Here is a 24657-nt window from a genome sequence, read left to right on the forward strand (position 1 = left end):
GTTAGTGGATATGTTAAAACCTTAAGGCTAAAGTGGTAGAACAGCTCACTGATGTGAATTTTTCAGCTTGGTATGCAGCTCTATTGTGCCTCCGTGGCCAAGTTACCTGTACATTGGGATGATTGGCAGCATTATTTTTGTTTGGTTTTAGTATCATGGAACTCCTTTGCCAGTCTTTTCCACTGAGGTTTGCATTAATTTACATAGATACCCAGGAGAAACTTTTAGAAACTGTTAGAGGATCAGCATTCTCTAAGTGACGCTCCATCCCAAATTTGTCACACGTGGGATATTTTAATGTAAAATAGAGTAATTAGTTTGGTTGAAAGTACTGCCAAGATTGGGACAGAGGCTTTAGAGATGCATGGGAGATATGGAGCAACACATAGGTAACTGTCCAGATTTGCTTGGGAAAGTGAATGCCATATGAGTTAAAATGAAGGAAATTCTTAAAGGTATGAACAGTTGGACAACTGCCAATAGCTAAGTAAAACAACTTTTTGAATAAACAGAGTATTAACCGTGATATTCAATGACTTCCCTATCGCTGAGATTATATAAATAATGAAGGGGTACCACGGGTTCCAAGGCAGTGATATGTGAATGCTTTATGAGGTTTATGATCAGGGCAAAAGAAAATGTAAATAAGCCAGGAAAGCAGTGTGTGTGTGCAGTGTACAGGAGGGGTCTTTCTGTTGGGACAGTTGAACTTGGCCTTAATTTTTGCATGTTTTTCTATTCACACTACCTGATTGCCATTAGCCGAAGCTGCTGAACGCTTTGATGTGTGCAGACTTCCATGTTTTGTAGAAGATGGGCTCAAGCTGTGTTGCATTGCTCTTTATAGTAGACAGCAGCAATAATTCAATGGAATTAGTTTTTAAAAGCGAGAAAAATTACCTAGTGTAGGCTTGTGCAGTGAATTTTAATATAGGACTTGGGAAAAGCCGTAGAAATTAAAGTCGTGGCATTCAAGATGAAGATTACTGAACCTGAAGAAGGTGCGTGCTGGCTTATGCAGCCTGTGCCTTTCTATTGAAACTAGTAAAACTTAAGCTGGAATCAGTAACTGGGCACTGAAAGGGAACCTCAGTTTGAGAAAAAAAAAAAAAATCTACATAACCAGCTTGATAGATGTCTCTTTAGCGGAGGAATTTGTTACAAAAAAGAGGCCTAAAGAGAACAAGCAGGAAGAACGGGACAGGTACAACAGGAATTACTGAGTTTGTTTTAGGGAAGTCAAAGAATCACAGAATAATTAATTAAGGTTATAAGGGACTTCTGAACATCTGCTTAAAGCAAGGCCAGTTGGAGCAGTCACTGACGTGACGTGTTCAGTCAGGTTTGGAATATCTCCGAGGATGGTGACTTAACCTCCCTTGGCAAGCTTCTCCACTTTTCAACCACCTCACAGTAAAATAAATAACTAAATCCCCTGTTTTTAAGTGGAATTTCCTGTATTTTATTTTGTGCCCACTGCCTATTGTCCCATCACTGTGTGCTGCTAGGAGAGAGTCCGGCTTCATCTTTTTTAACCCTTTATATTCCCTTCAGATATTTATACACACTGGTAAGGTCCTACTGAGCATCCTCTTTTCCAGGCTTAACAATTCCAGCTTTCTCAGCTTCTCCCCGTATGTCATGTTCCGGTCACTTTGTCATCTCTGTGCACCTGTGGTGTCACTCCAGTACGTCTGTGTCACTCTTGATTCAGGGAGCCCAGAACTAGAGACACTAGCAAACCAGATGTGGTCTCAGCAACGTTGAGTAGAGGGGAAGGACCTCCACCTTCATCCTCCTCGTGATGCTTTTCCTAATGCAGCCCAGGGTGTTGGAGACCATTTTTTTTTTTGCTGCAAGGAAGCATTGCTAGCTTGTGTTCAACTGGACTGGTGTTTTCTTCCCAGCTGCCCCTCAGCCTTTCCTGGTGCACGGGCTTATTCCTCCCCATGTGCAGAGCTTTGCACTTCCCCGTGTGGAACTTCTGCACCATCAGCGTATTTGCTGAGAGTGAGCTCAATTCTGCTGTCCAGGTCGGAAATGAAGAAGTTAAACAGTCATGGGCACATCTCCCCGTAGTGTACAGCACTAATGACTGGCCTCTGGCTGGTCTGTGCACTGCTGACCACAGCCCTTTGAGCCCCACGGGTCTGCCAGGTTTTCAGCCCGCTCCACGGTCCTCTGTCTGGCCTGGACTTCATGATGAGGATGTTACAGGAGGCACTGTCACAGACAATCACCATCCACTGCTGTCTTCTCAACTCCCAAGTCGTCTTGTCATAGAGAACTGTCAGGTTGGTCAAACATGATTTTCCCTTCATCTATCCATGCTGACTAATCCAAAAAATCCCCTTCTTGTCCATAAATGTTTGGAAATGGCTCCTGTGACTATTTGCCACCTGGCCTTGAGATGGTACTGATCAGCCTGTAGTTTCTTGGATGTTCCTTCTTGCTCTTTTGAAGAAAGGAGGGTGTTTGCTTTTTCCAGTTTGCTTCTGCAGTACCTGACAACAGGGAGGGTCACTTGGAAGGAGTCAAGTGACCTTTTCACTTTTACATGGCACAGAATGGGCCTCACTGAGCTCAAACATGACTTCAGAGATTTACCAGAAATTTTAGTTTTGACAAATTATTTTCTCTAGCCCAGAGAATGAATGGGAAAAGAAACTTCAGTTTTCCAGCATCTCTGTAGATGCTCCCCTCTTCTTGAAATTTATCCTCTTTGTAAAAAGAACCCTTTGTATTTACACAGGTAGTGGTACTCAGTTGCTTCTCTTCCTTCCACATAAAACAAGTAGTTCTGAGGCCCAGGTCATTGCTTAGGTGAGGAGAAACACAACCTCTTACCCTATTCAAAAACACAAATACTTTGTGCTTCTGACAGCTTTTCTTTAACCTACAGCATTAGCCATTCAAGTTAAATAGTTATATGCTTTAAATTCAATGTTAATCTGTTTGAATAAAAAGATCCTTATTATTTACTTAACTGTAACTGCTATGGTCATTCCAGTAGTTTTGCAGAAAATTGTTCAAGTCTAGGTTTTGTGCAGGAGAAAGCACATTTATCCCAAAACCAGATCTGCCCCAACGATGGAGCGTTGGGAAACTTCAGGAATTCCATTTTATATTTTTATAAAGGAAAGCATTCTGTGAAATAGTCTCCTCTGAAACTGTCAAAACAGAGTGGAAGGTAGAATTCTTGAATCAAAGTGAGTAAGAATATTCATGCATGAAAATACCTATATCCACGTTTGCCAGAATTAAAGGAAGAGAACAGAAGTTCAAAAGAAGGAGCTGGAGTTGGACATAGCTGGGACCTGTGGTGGCTTTCCATATGGCCAGAATGGGAACAGGGCTGAACAGGTGAAGGGGAAACAGGGAGCGCATCTGCATTAGTGTATTAATTGTTTTAATTTGGCATTTGGAAATGAATGCTCTGATCATTCTCACGAACTGCGCTTTGACTCGAGTTGTGAAAGGAGCCTCGATCGAGGCAGCTGAACTGTTGGTGGGTGAAACTAAACTGGAAGCCGGAGTCCCACCGGTGTGGGGCTGTAGGGTCAGGGGAGAGCTCTTCCAAAATAAAACTCCAGCAATGTATCCAATGTCGGTACAGGATCTACAGACCTGTCTTTGTTCCTCTTTCCATATGGCCGGAATGGGAACGGGGATGAACAGGTGAAGGGGAAACAGGGAGCGCATCTGCATTAGTGTTTTAATTGTTTTAATTTGGCATTTGGAAATGAATGCTCTGATCATTCTCACGAACTGCGCTTTGACTCGAGTTGTGAAAGGAGCCTCGATCGAGGCAGCTGAACTGTTGGTGGGTGAAACTAACCTGGAAGCTGGAGTCCCACCGGTGTGGGGCTGTAGGGTCAGGGGAGAGCTCTTCCAAAATAAAACTCCAGCAATGTATCCGATGTCAGTACAGGATCTACAGACCTGTCTTTGTTCCTCGCTCCACTCCTGGCACTGCTCAGATTGCCAACATGGACACAGCACGCGAAATCAGAGAGAAGAAGGTACAGTGACAGTTCAAAGACTGTCATTGCTGGGAAAAGACTGTTGCCATTCTGAAAGAATCTGTAACAAAAGAGAGGCCGGTTGTTTCTGTGGTTGTTTCTGAAAGGTGTGTGCAAGGAGATGTTGGAAAGATTAGTGTACAGGGGGTGAAAAAGGGGTCTGTTATGAAATAGGAGTCTGTTTTGGCAAGTGCCTCCCTCAGTGAAGCTTACAAGCCATAAGACAATGCAATAAGTTATACAAGGCATAGGCCTATTTTTAAATACAACTTCTAGAAAGGAATTATTTTAATTTTCTCTGAGTGCGTATGATATGAACGAGTTTAAAATTTGAAGAAGCAGTAAAAGTCTTCAAGAAGAAAAAGGAAACAACCAAAAAGGAACCTAGATTGATGGAAAAGGAAGCATTTATATGGATTTTTATTGATAAAGGATGCAAGGAAAGACACATCCGAAGGTGTTAAAGGAATAGGTGTTACATTCACTAAACCCAGAATTATTTTTGGAGAACAGTGAGATGGAGAATGCTTCAGGAGGAGTTAGATTAGGAGCTCTTCTCAGTCTTTCAGTTGAGAGCCATGTGATATGAAAGTACAAACATATACTGGGAAAATCATTACACTTCTAAGAATTAAATCATGTAACAAAATATATCATGTCATACAAATGTGTTTTTTAAAGAACTATTAGATTTGCCCTCTGGTTTTAGTAAAGCAGTTTGATTTATGGCGGGCATGTCCTGAAAGAACTGAATTCTCTTGACTGTGAGAAATCTCTTATGAAATTAAAGCTGGCTTTTAATTGAACTTGATTGAAAGGTGACTGGTTAGGGTAGAGGAGGTGGTTGTCTTTGGGGTTCACCTGTTTCACTTTATTCACTCTATTTCTCCACATTATTGCAAATACCGAGAAGAATACAATTTCTAGGGAATGCATTTTTAGGTGACTTAAAATATTAACTTTCCTGTTAAATATGTTTTGCTTCTCTTGATATATTTAGCAGCAGTATGGCAGGGATGTGTGAGAGGCCTGAAAGTTAGGAATGTAAGGAATATGCGCACATTTATGCGTTAGGAAATACACATTTGTGTAAATCCACAGAGCCACTCACTTGTTGTTACTGTATCTGGAAACAGGAATATCTATTGTTACAGTTTGTATCTTGCTCCTAGTTTACTGCACTGAACAACTGAAGGTTTTTATGAGACTCTGAGCAGCTTGGTCTAACTTTGAAGTTGGCCCTGTTCTGGAAGGGTGTTGGACAGGGTGACCTACAGAGGTCCTTTCCAGCCTAAATTATTGGGTGGTTCTATTAAAAATAAAATAATAAAAAAAAAAAACTTTTCGGAGGAAATTAGAAAGTAATTCATAGAAGTGTGTTCTCATTTTAAGATACCCTTGTTTCCTTATATGCTCTTTCAGTAACACATTTATGTTATTTTCAGGTCATTTTTTGATAGTTTTTTTTAAAGGATAGGGGAGAACAAAAATATAGGTAGGAAGGTTCTGAGAGGTAACATATAACTGCTGCCTGACAGCTGTTGAGACTATGTCCAGAAACATCTGAGACTGAGCCAAGCAAACTTTTCTCATCCCATGTGAAATTTTTCTCAAGGCTTTAAAGTCACTGACTCTCCCTGTCCTTTACTTTCTAGGCAAAATTTGGGGTTTTATGGTGTATTTTTTATCTTTCAAGCTTTGTTCATGTGTTTTATGTGAAATAACTTTTAATCCTTTAATATCTTTGTTTTAAATATAGAAATGTTAATTTATGGTTTTCCAGACTATTTCTGCTCGCATCTTGCATTTCAGGGAAACTGCAAATAGATGGTTAAAGGGAGCTGATTCCTTCCAAGCAATGATCAGTTAATAGATTAAAAGTAAGAGAATTGCATAAAGGGGGGAAAAATAACTTACAATTTTGACTTAATATTTTTGCATTGATGGTGATCACATTTTTTCATTGCCCTAATTAAAAATTAATTGAATAGCATGAATAAGTAGCTTATGGCTTGAGGATTTGTGTGACCATTTCACTACTGTGTCTCAGAGCTAAAGCAGTGATACGTGGAGGGCTCCAGAGAAATTCTTTCCTTCTCCTTCCCATAGCAGCAGGCAGGAGGACACTTGGGATAAAGGTCTTCAGAAGATTTCTTTTTCATGCTTTCGTAGTAAGGGCCAAAGTAGCCTATTGCTAACACCAGCATTAACATTGGACTGAGATGCTCTAGACTGGGATTTTTGCTTTGTAGGAACCTCTTAGCCTCAGAGCCAGCTGAAGTGTAAAGGTAGCTGTAGGGCTAAATGAGATTTTATAGGGCAGACAGAACAAAACATACTGCTGCTTTTGTGTAACTCCGTGTTTTGTAACGGTCTTGGGCTTCTTTTCAGTGCTTCTTTGTGCTCAAAGTTGTCTGAAGTTTGAGTAGTGTTGAGAAATATAATCTTTAAATTACAAAAGCAATGCATTTATTTCTACACTTAGGGTACAATCCTACTTAGATAAACCCTAACCAAGGTTCCAAGTTGTAGAATATTGTGTGTATGAAACAGCTGCAATTCCAAGAAAGCACCAATGCTTTTGGATACTTGATCAACTGAGTGCACAGTTTAACAGGGATCCTTGTAACTGTCTGGCCACACTGTCTGCTTTTCCCTTGAGAAAATGCTCTTCCAAGGTTACCACTGAAAATGTTGTTTATACTTTCTAGGTACATTTTAGAATCGTGGAAATAAAACAATGTTGGTTTTTGCAAGAGAAATACAAGAAGGCTGTTTGCCTTTAGGGCTCTGTCAGTACATGCCTGTCGACTACAACGCTTCAGTCTTTGTAACTGGCTTCCCTTTGTCTCTGAGGAAGGATGTCCTGAAGTTACAGCACAGATTATTATTTTTTTAACCCATATTTCCACAGAACTCCATACAGGACATGGATCACAGTGCGAAGTGGAAGAATTTAGAGGGAAAGCTGGAATTAATTTCTACAAGATGTGAGAATTATAATTGCTAGAGCTCAATGCCTTTTTGTTAGAGATCTCTAATAACAGTCTAACGGTCCTAATAACAGAATTGTGTGAGGTCAGAGAAACTTTGGTATTTGGAGGTGCTAAAAAGATATTTTCCTATGAAAGAAGAATATTGCTTAGTCTGAGAAGTTATTTTATGACCCCTGGTTCTGGATCCTCTTCAAGGCACCAACTCTGATCTCTACTGGTAGCCAGTAGGTTTCAGAGCATGAGTTTAATTTGTATGTTAGAAGTTGAACTTCCTCTATACCATCCTGAAAGAAATGTGATGTAACTGAAATGCAGTTGCCACAGCAGACTAGTGGCTGGCTGCCAGGTGCCCACCAAGCCTCTCTATCCCTCTTCCTGCTCAGCAGGAGGGGGAAGAGAATACAATTGAAAAAGCTGGTTAGTTGAGATAAGAATGTGGAGATCACTCACCAGTTACCATCATGTGCAAAACAAACTTGGCTTGAGGAAGATTAATTTATTGCCAACTAAAAGTAGAGTAGGATAGTAGGAAATAAAACTTAAAAGCACCTTCCCTCCACTTCCCTCTCTTTTCCAGGCTCAACTTCACTCCTTCATTCCTAACCCTCCTATCTCTGTCCTGAGCAGCACAGGGAAATAGGAAACATTGGTTGTGGTCAGTTCATACCACTTTGTATTTGCCAGTCCTTCATCCTTGCACTTTTCCTGTGCTCCAGCATGGGGTCCTTCCCATGGGATACAGTCCTTCACAAACTTCTCCAATATGGGTCCTTCCCATGGGCTGCAATTCTCCACGAACTGCTCCAGTGTGGGCTCTTCACATGGGGTGCAGTCCTTCAGGAACAGACTGCTCCAGTGTGGGTCCCCCATGGAGCCACAGGTCCTGCCAAAAGACCCTCTCCCACCTACGCTCCCCTCTATGGACTGCAGCTCCTGCCAGGAGCCTGCTCTTGTTTGGGCTCTCCATGGGTTGCAGCTTCCTTCAGGGCACATCCGCCTGCTCTAGTGTAGGGTCCTCCATGGGCTGCAGGGGGATATCTGCTCTAGTGTAGGGTCCTCCATGGGCTGCAGGGGGATATCTGCTCTAGTGTAGGGTCCTCCATGGGCTGCAGGGGGATATCTGCTCTAGTGTAGGGTCCTCCATGGGCTGCAGGGGGATATCTGCTCTAGTGTAGGGTCCTCCATGGGCTGCAGGGGGATATCTGCTCTAGTGTAGGGTCCTCCATGGGCTGCAGGGGGATATCTGCTCTAGTGTAGGGTCCTCCATGGGCTGCAGGGGGATATCTGCTCTAGTGTAGGGTCCTCCATGGGCTGCAGGGGGATATCTGCTCTAGTGTAGGGTCCTCCATGGGCTGCAGGGGGATATCTGCTCTAGTGTAGGGTCCTCCATGGGCTGCAGGGGGATATCTGCTCTAGTGTAGGGTCCTCCATGGGCTGCAGGAGGATATCTGCTCTAGCATGGGGTCCTCCATGGGCTGCAGGGGAACAGCTGTGGTGTTTACCATTAGCTACAGGGGAATCTCTGCTCTGTTGCCTGAAGCACCTTCTCCCCTTCCTTCTCCACCGATTTAAAAATCTTGACCTGCAAGATAAGCTTCTGGAGCAGGGGACCTAAGAACATAGTTTGTGCTCTTTTATCAATTTCATGATGGGCAAACCCTTATAAACAGCCTTTTACTTTGTGAGTGTGTTGTCAGCTCATGGTAACACCTGGTACTTTCAGCCATGAGAGGAACAGGCTCGAATATCTGGTTTCCTGACTGAAAAGCTGTTTTTCTGGCTTTGTGAGTTGCGAGGAACTGCTCACCTCCTGCTCCGTGGAGGGTAACGTGCTTCTGGTGGTGCCCTACTGCCGAAAACTTCTCCTGAAGCCTCATCACAGAAGTGTTAAGACGAAACGTAGTTCTGAGGGGATGCAGTATTGTGTCCAAACTGTGTTACTACAAAAGATTTTTTTTAAGAAAGAGTTTAAAAGGCCAAAATGAATTTCTAAAAGCAGTGTTTTATAGAATGCAGGAGTTAATCGAATTAATGTCCTGTTGATACCAGTGAATCCAGCAGTTTAAAAAAATCTGTTTAAGTTAGTGGTAGTTCAAATGATGCCACTTCACCATCTCCTCTGTCTTCCCAGTCCCAGTGTCGCTCTCACTGCTGTGGCTCAGCACAGCCCAGCTTTAATACATCTTGTTTTCCAGGGGTGGTGGTTAAGAACCAGCCATTTTCAGCGTTGCTCTATTTCTAAGATTACAGCAGTGAACCGGTTTTAGCTCAGTGGTTTGCATATATGAATTGTTGTCCTATTTGAAATGGATTGTGCCATGAGAAGGAAATGGCTGAAATAAAAATAGACAATCTCTTTGTTTTCACAAATGGTTTTAATTATCTCGTGCAGCTCTCTGCAGTGGCGCTTCTTGCCAGGCTTTTTGGAATCAAGCAGAAGGCATATGATGTTCATGTACATGTCTGTCCTTTATTCCTTTTCGAGCATTTCTTAAAAGTTAGTAAAAGCCAACATCCTTTTGATGAGGAAGGAAGTTCATTGGCGAGTTATCAGAGTTGGTGGCAAAGCCTGTTCTGTCCCTTCTGTCCTGCCTGCCACAGTGACAATCTAAGAACAGCTTGTGGCTGGGGAATGATGTCCTACTGAAAGGGGGCAAAACTGTCAGATTACTTTTTTTTTTCTTTAAAATTTGTATATTGCAGTACTGTTTCTTTATATATCTTTTTTTCCAATTCTTTTATTCAGTATCAAATGCTACATGTGTGTAGAAAAAAAGTCATGGGAGCTGTTTCTGCTGAGGTGCAGGGTTTACAAGGAGGCTTCTTGGCGCATGGAAATGCTAATGACCGAATCCTCTGTAATTTTGCTGTAAGGCTTCGGTTGGGGAGGCCTGCAGCCAGTTCCATTTGGATTGCAGGCAGCCTTGTTGGAAGCATTTTTCTCTGCAGGTTGAAGTCGATGGACCAGTTTTTCTCATCTGCACAGTTCCCATGAGGAACGGCGCCCGGCCCTGGGCTTGGGGTAAAAGCTACAGCACGAATGTCACTGAGCGCCTGGCTGCAGTGTGGCCAGAGCTACTCTGCCTTTCCTTGGGCAATCTCTTTGTTTTCACACTCAGGTTAAATGTTTTTCAGCTTTTCTGACTTAGAAACTCTGGATTCAGGAGAGTTTCCCATGTTCAGTTCTCTTTTGAAGTGGTAGGTATTTAAGAAAAACAAGGAATTGGCACCTAGGATTTGTGTTGCATAAATAATGTGACCGAGTGTTTTAGGAAAGGTGTTTTAAGGCCGTAGTGCCTTAGTCTTTGTTACTTTGATTTTAAATCTGTTCATGACATGGAAGAGAGCCATTTGTTGCTGCTGTTGTAGGGTATCAGTGTGGTGTCAGAGTGATTATCGTTCATGTTGTGTATGAGGTTGCAAGAAATCAGTATAAAAAAACTCAGTGTGAGACTTTACAGGGAGGGAATGTGGCATTTATTTTTAAAGTCTCAAATTAATTTTACCCCTCATACTCGGATATGTACATCTCTCATCTACGGGGTTCTCTCATACATTTAATTTACTCTTTCTCTCCCTGTTGGTATTCACAAGCACCAGGATGCTGTTGTGTGTTGAAGTGGTACAGCCAGTGTCTCTTACACGCAACACAGAGGGTGAGACTAATGGGATCTGTCAGCTGCTTATCGTGCTTCGGGTTCCTTTGGTGACAACAAACTGCTTTATAGACAGATATTTTATATCCCTTGGGAGTCAAGAGTTGTTTTATGCTCGTCCTTTGCTTTAGAATCTGGCTTACTTCAGCCCCCATGAACCTTAAGTGAAGGCTAATGCTAGTTGTTTTTTCCTGGTTTGGAATATCCATATCTGTATATCCACAGTGTGTTTTCCTGTGGGTGAGCAGGAAAAGGAATGACATGTGTGATGTGCCCTAACCCCCTGGGCATTCTCCTCTCCTCTCCTTAAACACCGCTGCTGCTCTATCTTATCATAAGAGTCAAGGCATCCTGGTCTCCACACAAACATGCCTCACTTTTATTGCTGCAAGAAGTGTCCTTTGTTATCAATAAAAGCCATTCTTTTAACCTTAGGTTTGCTGGTTTTTCTGCTTTATACACGCATTTTTCCATTCCTTCTTCATTCATACCAATCTTAACATCTCCACTGCAATTCTCTACAAGATATATATACTTGTAGCAGAAGGGCATCCAATAGAAAGCTTGAGGTTAGTCATTATCTAGAATAGATTCAGATAATCTCACTCATAAAATATAATTAGATCTGTTGATATAAAGGAAATGTGACTTCTGACTCTGATACGGTGCTTAGTGACATGGTTTAGTGGTGGTGTTTTATCAGAGTTAGGTTGATGGTTGGGCTCGATGACCTTAAAAGTCCCTTCCAGCCTGGACAATTCAGTGATTCTCTGGTGTACCACTGTGCTTTGAAAGGGGGTAGGAATGGTGGTTTGTAAGCAGATAAAATTAGATAGTGGTTCCTGTGTTGAGCCAGAAGTACAATGGATCATATATTATACATGAGTTAGGGACAAACATAAAATATACATTTTTAAGACAGCATAATGGATGGAGTTTCTACTTCAATGTCAAGGATTTCTCGTGAGCAAGCCCGTAGCAGGGAAAGAAGTTGGGCAGCTCTTCTGTGTTTTGTGTTTTCTGTATCTTGTGTTTCCCTCCTTGCCTCTGAAGGCCGTGTTACTGGGGTTGCTTCCCAAACTGGTTGAAGTGTATTTCCCACAAATAGATTTGTAGCTGGTGTCTTGCATGGACCCGAGCGTTGTCTCACTCTCAGCAGAGCAGCCCCCGCACAGCAGCTCGGTGAGCGCACGCTGCTGGGCACCATGCTCACCGGTGACGTGACGCTGGAGATGTGACAGCAGCAGCTCAGAAATTCAACCTAGGGGCTCGGGTTGGACCCGGTATGCGCTATACTTCACCTTTGTTCAAAAAAAACCCAGTTTAGGCCGTGAGCACACACTGCTGGGCACTGTGCTCACTGGTCACGCTGGAGATGGGACAACAGCAGCTCAGGAATTCAACCTAGGGGCTCGGGTTGGACCCGGTATGCGCTATACTTCACCTTTGTTCAAAAAAACCCAAGTTTAGGCAGCTGGAATTTAAATTTCACCAGCTGTGTTATGGCAGAGAGTACTTTGATTTTACAGCACTTTGAGTCAATAGATCATAGAATCATAGAATCATAGAATTGCCCAGGCCGGAAGGGACCTCCAAGGGTCATCTAGTCCGACCCCCCCGCAGTCAGCAGGGACACCCCCAACTAGACCAGGTTGCCCAGGGCCTCGTCGAGCCTCTCCTTGAATATCTCCAGGGATGGGGCCTCAACCACCTCCCTGGGCAACCTGTTCCAGTGCTCCACCACCCTCACAGTGAAGAACCCTCTCCTCATCTCCAGTCTAAATCTGTTCCCCTCCAGCTTGAAGCCATTGCCCCTCGTCCTGTCACTGCAGGCCTTTCTAAACAGGTTCTCCCCAGCCTTCCTGTAGGCCCCTTCAGGTACTGGAAGGCTGCTATTAGGTCTCCCCGGAGCCTCCTCTTCTCCAGGCTGAACAACCCCAGCTCCCTCAGCCTGTCCTCGGAGCAGAGGTGCTCCATCCCCCTGATCATCCTTGTGGCCCTCCTCTGGACCCTCTCCATCAGGTCCATGTCCTTCTTATATTGAGGGCTCCAGCCCTGCACACAAGACTCCAGGTGAGGTCTCACCAGAGCAGAGTAAAGTGGCAGAATCCCCTCTCTGGACCTGCTCACCCGCAGCGATGGCCGAGGGAGCTAAGCTGCATTCTGCTGCTGAAACCCTCTTTGTTCCCGTTCCTTATATAAATATCCCTTGATGCAAACCTCATAATTGCTTCCCTTTCCAACGTGTACTCAACACTCTTATAATCTGTGTCTATTCTTTTCTTCCTGGTTGATTATTCAGCAGTTTCTTTCTTTCTGTATGTCTGCTTGCTTGTTTAGGCAAAATTGACAACGTTCTTAAAACTTATTTTAGGGGGAAAAAATAAGATAAAAATATAAAACAGTAAAGCCAGTTTTGTCAAACCACATTTACTTTAAAGATGAAATTTGAACAGTTAAAGTTACTGCTGATTTGCTAAACAAGTTGCTAAACTAGCTCTGTCTGCCTGGGCTTACTGTGTAATTATGGCTAACGTTTCAGAAAAAAGAACTTTTCCACAACATACATGTCTTCAATTAAAAAGAGGCTTCTGTGTTTTGGAGGAAGGAGAGGAAGCATTTGTGTTTAATTTCTCACACACAAAAGAAGTGCAGTGTTAAACAGGTGACTTTGAACTTTCTCTGAAATATCTAGTTTAATCTCTTCTTAATTGTTTGTAACTCATATAGCTTGATAAAAAAATTAACTGTTATAAAGGGGCCATGTTACATGCAGGTTTTTAAACAAAACTATATATTTACAGTTTTCCTGGGTTACACAGCGAGGTTTTAAAAACTGTTGTTAAAATTACTAGATATGTTAAAGAAATTTTTCATTATGTGATTATTACTGCATTATTGAAACAGCAAATACACTTTGAATTGGTTCTCCTGTAAAGAGCAGCTTAGCCTGTTCTTAAAATTAATTACTAAACATAACACTTACAGCAGCCAACAATGTGCAATTATTTCAGGTTTTTTTTAAATTATAAAGAGCATGTGCCAACATATTTTCCAAGCTATGCATGTATAATACACAGTCACAGGGTTTCACGCTGACCTAGTTGTGTCTGCTATTCTTTCCAATAAATACGAAACAAAATTACCTTCTTCAGTAAGTCAGTTCTTTAAGAGATGAATCCCACTGCTGAATAAAGTCAATATAAGTGAAATTGGTGTCACACTCTAAAGATCTCTCAAGCCTTTGGTACCATTTTTTTAATATTTACACTCTCTGATTTTGTGGGGTAAGAAGATCCTTCCCTCCTCTTTCCTTCCTTTGCTCTAACCAAGAACACTTAAAGCTGCTTTTCTCCCCACTCTTTCTTATGAATTTTTAAAAGAAAAATAAAGCCCTTTCTGCCTTACTTTTCCTCAAAGTATTTGTAGCATCAGGGCTGTTGCTCCGCTGGAATTTCTTCTTTTCCACACCACTCATAATCCACTGTCTGGGATTAAAATGCCACTGAAGAAGCGAATCCCAAAAGGATGCATGGACCGAGTTTCCTACTGTGAGGCAGATTTATTTCAAGCAATGTTTGTTCAAACCTGCCCGAGTACAAACAATGGCCTGTGCAATTATGAAGCTGAGCATAATTTATCTAATAATCTACACATTATGGTAGCATGTTATAAAAACACACCAACCTGCCTGAGAATAGGTATGCAGGCTCTGAAGAACTTCAGGCAAGCACTTCAGTGGTTTATTTTTAATGACAAGCAGGTATTATTTCTGTATTATTCTGTATTATATCTTTTTATATGCTAAATAATTTGCCTTGTTCATTTCTAAGAAAATTATACTTATGTGATCATGCTGAGTATCTGTTGGCTGCCCTGCTCTGTCACAGCTGTCAAACCTTTCAACCTCAGTTCCCAAATTTCAAATTTTGGCAGGTTTCTTGGAAGTGCATATTATCCTCTGATGGCAAAAATGGCACTATGACCTTGCTATATTTTAAAACCAGAACAAAAAAGAGCCCGAAAACAAACCAAATCCCTAAACTTTTATGAAGATGTGTGTAGTTTTCTACTGCAGAAAACCCCTTCAGTCTGCAGTCTCAGCTGTTTGGAATGACAGTTTCAACTTGTGGAAGAACTTGTTACATTGCAGTGAATTTATAAAGCAGACATACCTAGTTTATAATGATTTCACAAATTAAATAATCATTTTATGAGCAAAAATACATAGCATAGTTTGAAAGCAGTCATTATTGTTCTCTTTAACATCTTTATCAATGGTCTGGACAAGGGGATTGAGTGCACCCTCAGTAAGTTCGCAGTTGATACTGAGTTGGGTGGGAGTGTTGATCTGCTGAAGGGTAGAGAGGCTTTGCAGAGGGATCTGGACAGGCTGGATGGAGGGGCTGAGGCCAATGGGATGAGGTTCAACAAGGCCAAGTGCCGGGTCCTGCCCTTGGGTCCTACCAACCCCCTGCAGCGCTCCAGGCTGGGGCAGAGTGGCTGGAGCTGCCTGGCAGAAAAGGACCTGGGGGTGTTGGTCGACTGTCGGCTGAACAGGAGCCAGCAGTGTGCCCAGGTGGCCAAGAAGGCCAATGGTATCCTGGCCTGTGTCAGGAAGAGCGTGGCGAGTAGGATTTGGGAGATGATCTTCCCCCTGTACTCGGCACTGGTGAGACCTCACCTCAAGGAATGTGTCCAGTTTTGGGCCCCTCACCACAAAAAAGACATTGAGGTGCTGGAGCGGGTCCAGAGAAGGGCAAGTGGGCTGGTGAGGGGTCTGGAGCACAAGTCTTGTGAGGAGAGGCTGAGGGAGCTGGGGGTGTTGAGCCTGGAGAAGAGGAGGCTGAGGGGAGACCTTCTCACTCTCTCCAACTCCCTGAAAGGAGGGTGTAGCCAGGGGGGGTCAGTCACTTCAAGAGGAAATGGCCTCAAGTTGCTCCAGGGGAGGTTCAGATTGGAGATTAGGAACAATTTTTACACAGAAAGGGTTATGAAGCCTTGGACTGGGCTGCCCAGGGAAGGGGTTGAGGCACCATCTCTGGAGGCCTCCAGACGGGTTGACATAGTGCTTGGAGACATGGTTTAGTGATGGGTTTTATCAGAGTTAGGCTGATGGTTGGACTCGATGATCTGAAAAGTCCCTGGCCAGTTCTGATTCTCTGATTATACTCCTTTCCACTGGCAAGGGATTCCAAAGGTCTAGTAGAGTTAAAATCCTTGTTGGTGTTCACACATGTTCCCTGGTCACATCCAGTTGCTGACAGAACTGCTTGTCTTCCATAAAAATATTTCCTTTTCATGGAATCTGAACTATTGTTTCTATGGCAATAAAACTAAATAGAAATATTTTAATAATGATTGAAGAGTGTATGTTGTCTTAGTTTGTGATTAAGTTTATAAGTAGCCACAGGCTGTTTTTGAGTTAAAACCATATGCAGTGTTACCATTAGAAGTAGCTGTTAATCCAGTAGTTTCTTACCGAACAGATTTAATTTGTGCATTAGTTACATAAACAAAGAGGAGTTAAATGCTAAAAATTAAGCTTAAATGTAGAAATCAAGGGAATGCCTGTTACTTGTGGGATTACTGTGTTTTGCCGTCTCTTTGTGCTTCTTCCAAGTATAGTTCATTAATCATCATGGATTCTTGTTAGATTAGTTAATGTATTTTAGCCTTGTTTGCTAAGAAAATGAGGTGTACAGTTCCATCCTGTGCTCTTCTCTTCCCCTTTTCCTGTGTGTTGCACTGCAAACTTTCTTAATTGCTGATGCATTCCAGCTAAAAATTGACGGAGATGGGCGGTATCAAAGTTGATTGCATTTCTGTGAGTTATGAGCAAAATGGATGGAGCATATACGTGTGTGGTAAGGAATGGACTTCAATTAGTGCCCAGCTGAGAGAGGAGCTGCAGGGAGAGCTCAGTGATTATTCCTTGCTGGAGACCTGGCTTGGAACCAGCCATTCTGTTTAATGAGTCTTTTTCAGCTTCTTTTTTCAGTTCAGGGGAGAAGATATTTGGGGTGAAGATATTTGAAAACATGAAAAGAGAACTAGGGTTAAGTGCAGGGCAAATTGTTGCTTGCTACTTCTTCCCCTGAAGCTCTCTTTTTTCCAGGTTAACGAGTGGAGCTTGCTTTAAGTGAAGAGCAAACAAGCAGTAAAATAAGACTCTTCATTTTTATTATTCAAAAACAATTAGAAACTTTATGGCAGCTGAGAGAACTAAACATTGTGCAATGTAGTTTGGTTTTTTTTTTATAGAATATTTGAATGGCTTCGGTTGGAAGGGACTTTAAAGCTCATCCAGTGCCCCCCCCTGCCCTGGGCAGGGACACCTCCCACCAGCCCAGGTTGCTCCAAGCCCCCTCCAACCTGCCCTTGAACCCCTCCAGGGATGGGGCAGCCACAGCTTCTCTGGGCAACCTGGGCCAGGCTCTCCCCACCCTCACACCAAAGAAGTCCTTCCCCACATCTCAGCTCCATCTCCCCTCTTTCAGTGTCAAACCCTTCCCTCTCATCCTATGGCTCCCCTCCCTGATCCAGAGTCCCTCCCCATCTCTCCTGGAGCCTCTTGAGGGACTGGAAGGGGCTCCAAGGTCTCCCCAGAGCCTTCTCTTCTCCAGGCTGAACCTCCCCATCTCTCTCAGCCCCCCCTCCCAGCAGAGGGGCTCCTCCCAGCATCTCCATGGCCCTAAGATGATCAGAAGTATTTTTTTAGGAGTATTGGGAGGATGTTTTACTTTAGTTGTTAGTGAGAACTATGTCTCACTATGCACACACTGGCCCATCTCTGCTGACTCAACAGGTGTTTGGGGGACAGTCATTTTAGATGCAATTAAGCTGCTAGAATTTGTTTTCTGCATGTTCTCAATGAAAATGATCAAATATTAATAAAATCGTTTTCATGAGTATATTTTGCAGATTTAGAAATGAAAGTTAGCTTTAGCATGTGCTTCAGTTGAAAATTATCATCGGTAATAGTGGTTTTATTATGTGCAGTTTTGTTTCTCCAGGTGGAAAATAGCAGCTCTTCTGTAAATGCAGCTCCTTTAGACCATCCAGTACCTCTGTATTACGCTCATCACTATTCAGCTGCTTTCTTAAAGCATAAAGGATACCAAATGAGTTCGGTAGAACTAATCACAGGATTAGAATTAAGAATTGTCCTCTAAATCTTTTAAAATTAGTCTGCTTTTGAAATACCTGTATTAAAAGCTTTTTCACTGTAGCAGGATTTAGATGTGTGATTCACGGCTGGAATCTAGTAATTAACGGTACGGAACTCCACTCCTAACACTCTGTACTATATAAGCCCGTCATTAGTACTTTTTTGTGTGGTGTCATGTTCTCCAGTAGTGACACTGGCCTCAGCACCCTGCAGGCTGCAAGAACTTCCTATTTTACCACTTTTGAAATACCTGCGGAATTACCAGTTTCGCAGCAATTGTCACAATATACGGAGTTCTGCTTCAGATTCCAGCCTCTCAACACAAAGTTGTGATATTCAGCCCAGCTCTCCTTGTATAAATTCTGGTTTGCGTGGCGTGCAGAGGGCAGGACGTGCACTTGTGTAGACTCTTGTGCCGTTATCAGTTGGAAATTAATACATAAAGCCTTTTGTACTCAAGATAGAGATATCAGCATTAAGCTAACATGTTACTTTCCTTGTTGGAAATAATGTTGTGTGCAGAAGATGACCTGAGAGCTGGCACGTGTTTGATCTGCTTTGGGAGGCAGATGTGATGGCTGAGCGAAGCTGTGGGGCCGTGGGCTGAGGGATCAGCCAGCCCCTTGGCCAGAGCAGCTGAACCCAGAGAGAGAGCTCAGACACAGACCAGTGGATGAGTTGTTTTGCAGTAGGTTATGTGGGCACCCAACACACACCACGCTGTGTGGGGTGGGCAACAGGCTGGAGGGAAGGGGTGCCGTCCGGAGGGACCTGGACAAGCTGGAGAGGTGGCCCCCTGACACCCTCATGAAGCTCAACCAGGCCAAGTGCAAGGTCCTGCACCTGGGTTGGGACAAGTACAAACCCAGGCTGGGCAGGGAATGGATTGAGATCAGCCCTGAGGAGAAGGGTTTGGGTGTTGGGTGGTGAAAGGCTGGCCGTGAGCTGACAATGGGCACTTGCAGCCCAGAAAGCCCCTCTGCATCCCAGGCTGCATCCTCAGCCCCGTGGCCAGCAGGGAGAGGGGCTTCTGCCCCTCTGGGGAGACCCCCCTGCAGTGCTGCCTCCAGCTCTGGGGCCATCAACAGCAGAAGGACATGGAGCTGTTGGAGCGGGGCCAGAGGAGGCCACGTGGATTCTCTGAGGGCTGGAGCCTGGAGAAGAGAAAGCTCCGGGGAGACCTTGGAGCCCCTTCCAGTCCCTCAAGGGGCTCCAGGAGAGATGGGGAGGGACTCGGGATCAGGGAGGGACGTCATAGGACAAGGGGGTACAGTTTCAAACTGAAGGAGGAGAGATTGAGATGAGATATTAGGAAGAAGTTCTTTGGTGTGAGGGTGGTGAGAGCCTGGCCCAGGTTGCCCCGAGAAGCTGTGGCTGCCCCATCCCTGGAGGGGTTCAAGGCCAGGTTGGAGGGGGCTTGGAGCAACCTGGTGTGGTGGGAGGTGTCCCTGCCCAGGGCAGGGGGTTCCAATGAGATGATCTTTAAGGTCTCTTCCAACTCTACCCATTTTATGATTCTATGACCACAGAAGACAGGGCACTAAGGAGGGACCATGGCATGAGGAGGATGCAGTGAGTAGTCTGGAAGTTGTATCCAGTGGGTAATTTGGAGTCTTCAATAGCCCATTCATTTTCCAGTGTGTAATCTCCTGTAGAGGATTTGCTGATATATACCTAGTTTAGTCAGTAAGGGAGGTTGAGCTCAAAATGTATTTTAAAACTGAATAGGAGACCAGGATATCTGGATATTTCCAAAGTCATGTCTATGTTTAATAAAATACCACGCCATTTCTGTGAAGCTCTAAGATGCATGTCGTCCACTTTCTCCCCCCTGCTTCCCAAACCTAAATACTGAATTGCATTAAGTTCAGAGAATAGTAGTAGAGTATCTGCTTGCTTGGGTTGGTGCTGGGAGGATGAGGATGGGCACAGAGGTGAGGGGCTGGGGCTGGTCAGAGGGAAGGTTGGGCTGTAAATGGAGGTTGTTTTACCCTCTTTGAAAGCGATGGGTTTCCTTGTCTAGTGAAGTGCTTGGTAGAATTACAGCCTCTGTAGACTTGATCTGACCAAATGAAAACAAAAGACATACAGAAGTAGGTTTCTCTAAATTTGAAATTAACTTTTTAACATAAGTAATTTTCAGCCTTTCTTATGCTTGGGGATTGTGGTTTTCTTCCTTTTTTTTTTTTTAAAAAAAAAAAAAACAAGTAATGTTGGACTAAGTAATAATGGGAAGATAAACTTCTTACCCAGGACTTGCGACATCAAAATAGGCAGATATTTTCAGGCATAAGAGGTACAGCAAACCTTGCAATGAGAACATCATTCACTCTTGGTTAATTTGCAAATTGAAGGGACAAAATCAAAAGACCTCTTTTGCCTGGAACATAAGTATTTACAGATCATGCAAGAGCAGAGACTAAGCCCTTTGTAAACTATTTTCTGTACTTTAGGGAAATAGAAAGGAACTGGAAAGAAAACAAGTGTGGTGGGTTTGTTTGCTGTGTAATGTATCTACAGGTCAAAACCCAGCTTGTTTAATTTGTGGGTTTCGGAGGATTCAATTGTTTACATTGTCTCTCTCTCCAGATTCAAGATCCAGCCCATATTATGGCTGGCAGTGGATCCAGATCAGGACAATCCAGTGGGTTTTCCATGAAATCACAGCTTCAGATCACTGGTAAGCCCTTTGAAAGGATTTATCTTTTCTGGTTACAAATGTAGAAGTGTTTTTCCCCCAGTTGAACAGAAGCTACTCGTATGCTGTATTTCAGGACGTTTTGAATTGTACAAAACCCAAGAGAAATCGCACAATAAAATGGATGCTGTTATGCCATCATTACTTGGCAGGAATATAGCTATTTTATTCAGGATTTTATCTAAAATGCATTTTGAAATGATACATTTTTGTGTTTAAAAAAGGAATATTACATTTTGAATGCTGTTAAGTGAATTGAACAAACCAATTCTCTTTGAAAAGTAATAATGTAATAACGTAACGCGATGCTGCTTTCAGTTCCTAACACTTGCCATAAAACCAAATCTAACACTTTCTCCTGATGGGCTTCTTACATCTCAAGCGACGTGAATCTCAACTGCTGGTCATTACATTTGACTTATTGCCTCTCTCTTGTTTTTATGTCCGCCACTGTAGAGGAGCATTAATAAAAAATGTTTGTGAGAATATCAGTGTAATTGAGCATGTGTAGATGGCACAGGAAAGGATTTATATGCCATGCTTTGCTTTTTGTATTACTCCACCAGCAGAGCAGCAGTTAAATCTTAATTATCAAGTTTTCCTCACTTCTGCTCTCTGACAATTTTTCCTGAAGTGTAAAAGCTGGAGCCTGGGAATGGGAGATCTGTGGATGCTTGCACGTCTGTGTTCAGAAGCATCAAGGGTAAATTTTGCCCCCTCAGTGGGAAGATCTGTGGGTATGCGCAGAAGTTTCACAAAGTTGATACTGTGGGGGCATGAAAAGAGTTGTCAAAAATAGATGCGAAAGCTTTAGACTAGAAAGGAGGTTGGAACTGAGTAGTTGCACTGGCTCTAGCTGTCTCACTGAGGTCACAAGCTTGTTTGTTCTCAGTAGGACATGAGACTTTAGGAGAAATCTGCAGGTTGATGTTGGAGAGAAAAATGGAAAAGGTGTAGAAAGAGGTAGATCCTCCATGTTGGTGTGGATTGAAGTGGTGATTGCTCTCCAAGACCTGCTCCATTAAAGGCCTCACTCACATAAAGGAAGTGAAGAAATGTCTCACAGAATCATGGAATGTTATGGGGGTTGGAAAGGACCTCTGGAGATCATCCAGTCCAACCCCCTGCCAGAGCAGGGTCACCCAGAGCAGGTTGCACAGGAAGGTGTCCAGGTGGGGTTTGAAGGTCTCCAGAGAAGGAGACTCCACCACCTCTCTGGGCAGCCTCTTCCAGGGCTCTGCCACCCTCACAGAAAAGTTCAACCTCATGTTTAGATGAAATTTCCTAGGTTCAAGTTTGTGCCCATTCCTCTTGTCCCGTCACTGGGCGCCACTGACTGGCCCCATCCTCCTGACACCCACCCTTTAAGTGTTTATAAGCATTGATCAGATGCCCCCTCAGTCTTCTCCAGACTAAGAAGGCCCAAGTCCCTTAGCCTTTTCTCTTAAGAGAGATGCTCCAGGCCCCTCATCATCTTTGTAGCCCTCTGCTGTCCCCTCTCCAGCAGTTCCCTGTCCTTCTGGAACTGGGGAGCCCAGCACTGGACCCAGTGCTCCAGATGGGGCCTCCCCAGGGCAGAGCAGAGGGGCAGGATGACCTCCCTTCCACCTGCTGGCCACGCTCTTCTTCATGTCCCCCAGGATGCCGTTGGCCTTCTTGGCCACCAGGGCCCATTGCTGGCTCATGGGCATCCTGGTGTCCACCAGCACTCCCAGGTCTTTCTCCTCAGAGCTGCTCTCCAGCAGGTCACCCCCAACCTGTCCTGGTGCAGGGGTTATTCCTCCCCAGGTGCAGCACCTACACTTGCCCTTGTTGAATGTCATCAGGTTCCTCTCTGCCCAGCTCTCCACCCTGCCCAGGTCTCACTGTGTGGTGGCACAGCCTTCTGGGGTGGCATCCACCCCTCCCAGTTTTGTGTCCTCAGCAAATGTGCTGATGGTTCACTCTGTCCAGTATCAGTGTTTAGAATTGAGATTATTAAGGTGTTTAAATGGATGTTAGTTTCTGTAGAAGTTCCGGCACAGTCTGCAAACAAACTGCTCCCTGTGCAGGCAGGCATTTGCTTTTTGAAGACATTTCTGTAAACAGTCATCCCCCCCCCCACACCTGCTCTACCCTCAGCTCCATCCTGTGCTGTTTTTGTTAGTTTTAAATGAACTTTCAGGTCGTTTGGGAAGAACCTGGAAAGTAGGTACAAGATGGCTGGTTTGTGCTGCCTCGAAGCAGGTCTTGGTGCCTTTGGGATCACTGGTGGTGGTGAGGCCTGAGAGGCTGTGGTGTAGACGTACTGGAGACACAAAGGGAAGGGGAACTATTTGTGCAAAATTAATGTTAGCTCACTGAAGTTAATTTCTGTAAGTTGTCTCTAATATATAAGGAGTTTCCCTTGGGAGCAGTTGAGAGCAGTTTATACTAAGCTACTTCTCTAAATCTCTAAAGGAGCATAGACTATAAAGGGAATCAAGGGAGATTAGCCATATGGGCTTGAATTAGTCATCCTTTTTTTAAGGCTGTAGTGCAGCTGAACGGGGGGCTGAAAACACCGGAGACCGAGGCGTGATTTGTTAGAACAGAGTGGAGTTCACTGGTAATCAGGAACGATAATTTCTTGGTTTTAAGTACTGTTTTGTGAGTTTAGGGTTGCCCAGGAATCCAGGAACACCCCTAATCTGAGAGTGGGATGTCAGGGGCAGACACCTGCACACGGCTGCTGCTCGGGCTGGATGGAGGCAACAGAGCGTTTGGAGAGACAGGAGTGTTGCAGTCTGTGATGATGAATGTTTAAAAAAAAACAAAACCCAAAAACTCCTCAAAACAACTAACCAAAGAAACAAAACAGCCACCCTACTCCACCCCCAAATTAAAGCTCTAGAGCTGTGCGTCCTGCCCAGGTTTGTTTCTAGAACAATAGGTAGGTCTTGGAACTTTCAAGGAGTTTTGCCTCAGGTTAGCTCTTCTGTGAGTTTGCTTTGATATAGGAAACAACACAAAGTTCTTTTTCCTGATGATGTTCTTTTCAGCAGAAGTGGTGGAAGTTTTCCATGATTCCTCAATGAGAGAGACAGATCTTGTTTCGAGCTTTTTAACGAGCAAATGTAATAAACTCCCGGAATTCTCTTGGCTGGTGATAGACGAGGAGGTTGAAGAGGATGTTTTCTACTTTCAATCACCAAAACGCTTCTGTGGATCTTATCCTGATTATTATTAATTATAGTGTCTGATGTTACAGAAGTGCTGTTGCAAGTTTTAGGCATTTGTGTGAGCTTTAGCGTTGTATAAAATGATCTTTAATGCAAGAACATTTTTATCCATATAATGTATTTTTTTTTCCTTGAGCGTTATTGTCAGGTATCAATGACCTGATACTTGAATACTGAAACACACAACTGAAAAATATTAATTGCAATTTTTCTCTTCCTTAACAGTTATTTCAGCAAAACTAAAAGAAAAAAATAAATGGTTCGGACCTAGCCCTTATGTGGAAGTCTCAGTAGATGGACAGTCAAAGAAGACAGAAAAATGCAACAATACAAATAGCCCAAAGTGGAAACAGCATCTCACAGTGTAGGTTTGATGGGTTTGTTTTCCAATTTATTTTAACTAGATTAGCGCAACTGACAATGGATATAAGGGGTTGCTGTTTTATTTTAAGCAAAGTATACGTGATATAAAGATATTTGTGTAATATTTGGAGCAAATGTGCTACAGTCTGGAATGTGAATTTACAAACATTTGCATTATACTCTGTGGAGTGGACCCAGTGCTTATCAAGGAATATATTCTGTATTAATGTATGTGCCATATCAGAGGAGCTTTAATGCTGTAAAGAGTAAGGAAAGTAAGGTAATTTGCTATTAAAAGTGCACATTTTTGTTGTCATATTTAAGGTTACGGTGTTTCAGAAATGCCATGAGGGTGCAGCTGTTCTTTGTGCACCGCTTTTTTGGGTACTGTACTGTAGCACAGGTGGTTATCTCGGGCTTCTGCATGTCTGAATTCAATCACAAGTACAAAATTCCTGATGAATTTGTGTCTTCAGAGCACGTAACTAACATTAGAGTCAAGATGGACACAGCTGTTGATGTTTGCTTGGCTCAGGATTTGTGTTTTGAGG

At 43.4% G+C, this 24657-nt stretch overlaps 1 protein-coding gene across 1 annotated transcript in view; it reads left to right on the top strand.

Annotated features, from left to right (window-relative positions):
- Positions 1-24657, top strand: part of ITCH (itchy E3 ubiquitin protein ligase) — a 69029-nt gene that overhangs the window by 9216 nt on the left and 35156 nt on the right. The window contains exons 2-3 of the mRNA XM_014958376.1: positions 20435-20525; positions 23969-24107. Coding sequence (XP_014813862.1) covers positions 20456-20525; positions 23969-24107 — 209 coding nt within the window. The 5' untranslated portion in view covers positions 20435-20455. The remainder of the gene's footprint in view (positions 1-20434; positions 20526-23968; positions 24108-24657) is intronic.

Source organism: Calidris pugnax, unplaced genomic scaffold (assembly GCF_001431845.1).
Source record: "Calidris pugnax isolate Ruff unplaced genomic scaffold, ASM143184v1 scaffold395, whole genome shotgun sequence".
Taxonomy (NCBI): Eukaryota; Metazoa; Chordata; class Aves; order Charadriiformes; family Scolopacidae; genus Calidris; species Calidris pugnax.